The sequence below is a fragment of the Pygoscelis adeliae genome, unplaced genomic scaffold (genome assembly GCF_000699105.1).
Source record: "Pygoscelis adeliae isolate BGI_AS28 unplaced genomic scaffold, ASM69910v1 Scaffold902, whole genome shotgun sequence".
Lineage (NCBI taxonomy): Eukaryota > Metazoa > Chordata > Aves > Sphenisciformes > Spheniscidae > Pygoscelis > Pygoscelis adeliae.
The window spans coordinates 5,120-5,763 of NW_008824280.1; the positions used below are offsets into that span (position 1 = coordinate 5,120).

The 644-nt window shown below is 66.1% G+C and overlaps 1 protein-coding gene across 1 annotated transcript in view; it reads right to left on the reverse strand.

The window, feature by feature from the left end:
- Positions 1–30: 30 nt before the first annotated feature.
- Positions 31–644, reverse strand: part of SRCIN1 (SRC kinase signaling inhibitor 1) — a gene marked incomplete at its 3' end in the record, with an annotated part of 112,725 nt that continues 112,111 nt past the window's right edge. Inside the window, exons 15-16 of the mRNA XM_009335294.1 lie at positions 275–445; positions 31–183 (exon numbers count right to left, since the gene is read on the reverse strand). Coding sequence (XP_009333569.1) covers positions 31–183; positions 275–445 — 324 coding nt within the window. The remainder of the gene's footprint in view (positions 184–274; positions 446–644) is intronic.

Genomic DNA, 644 nt, shown 5'->3' on the forward strand with positions numbered 1-644 from the left:
GGGGCACCCCGCAGCCCCTCCCGCTCTCACCTCCAGCTCCGCAATGATGCGGTCCTCCTCGTCGTCGTCTTTGATGGCAGAGGCGATGATAGGAGGGGTGGACGCCGGCCTGACCACCTCCGACACCGTCCGTCTCAGCTTCACCTGGGGCTTCTGGGTCTCCAGCTCCTCCGACTCGGCCTTCTGCAAGGGAGGAGCAGGGCGGTGAGGGGTGGGGGGCACTGGGAGCCGGGGGTGGGCTTGCCAGCAGCCATCCCACGGCCCCGCTCCCTACCTTCATAAAACCGGGCTCCTTCTTGCTGGTGATGATGACTTCGCCGCTGCGGGTTGTGGTCAGCCCGTGGGACGAGGGGAAACTCCGGCGCGGAGGAGGAGGTGGCGGCGATTTGGAGGGTTTCTCGGTCCGATACCGCGGCACCGTCAGTTCGTCTGGGCACAAACGATGCTGTGAGGGCACGAGACCTTTCCCTGCCCCTCTAATACAACACCCGAGGCTCTCCAGCTGCCTCCCCGGGCATAAACCTCCCTTCACGGCAGCATTGCTCAGCCCAGGGAGACTCACTGGTGACGGCACGGCCAGGGCACACACAGGATCAGGCCCCCCCCAGCCCTGGGATCTGGAGGTGGAACCCCGCCCTCCCCAT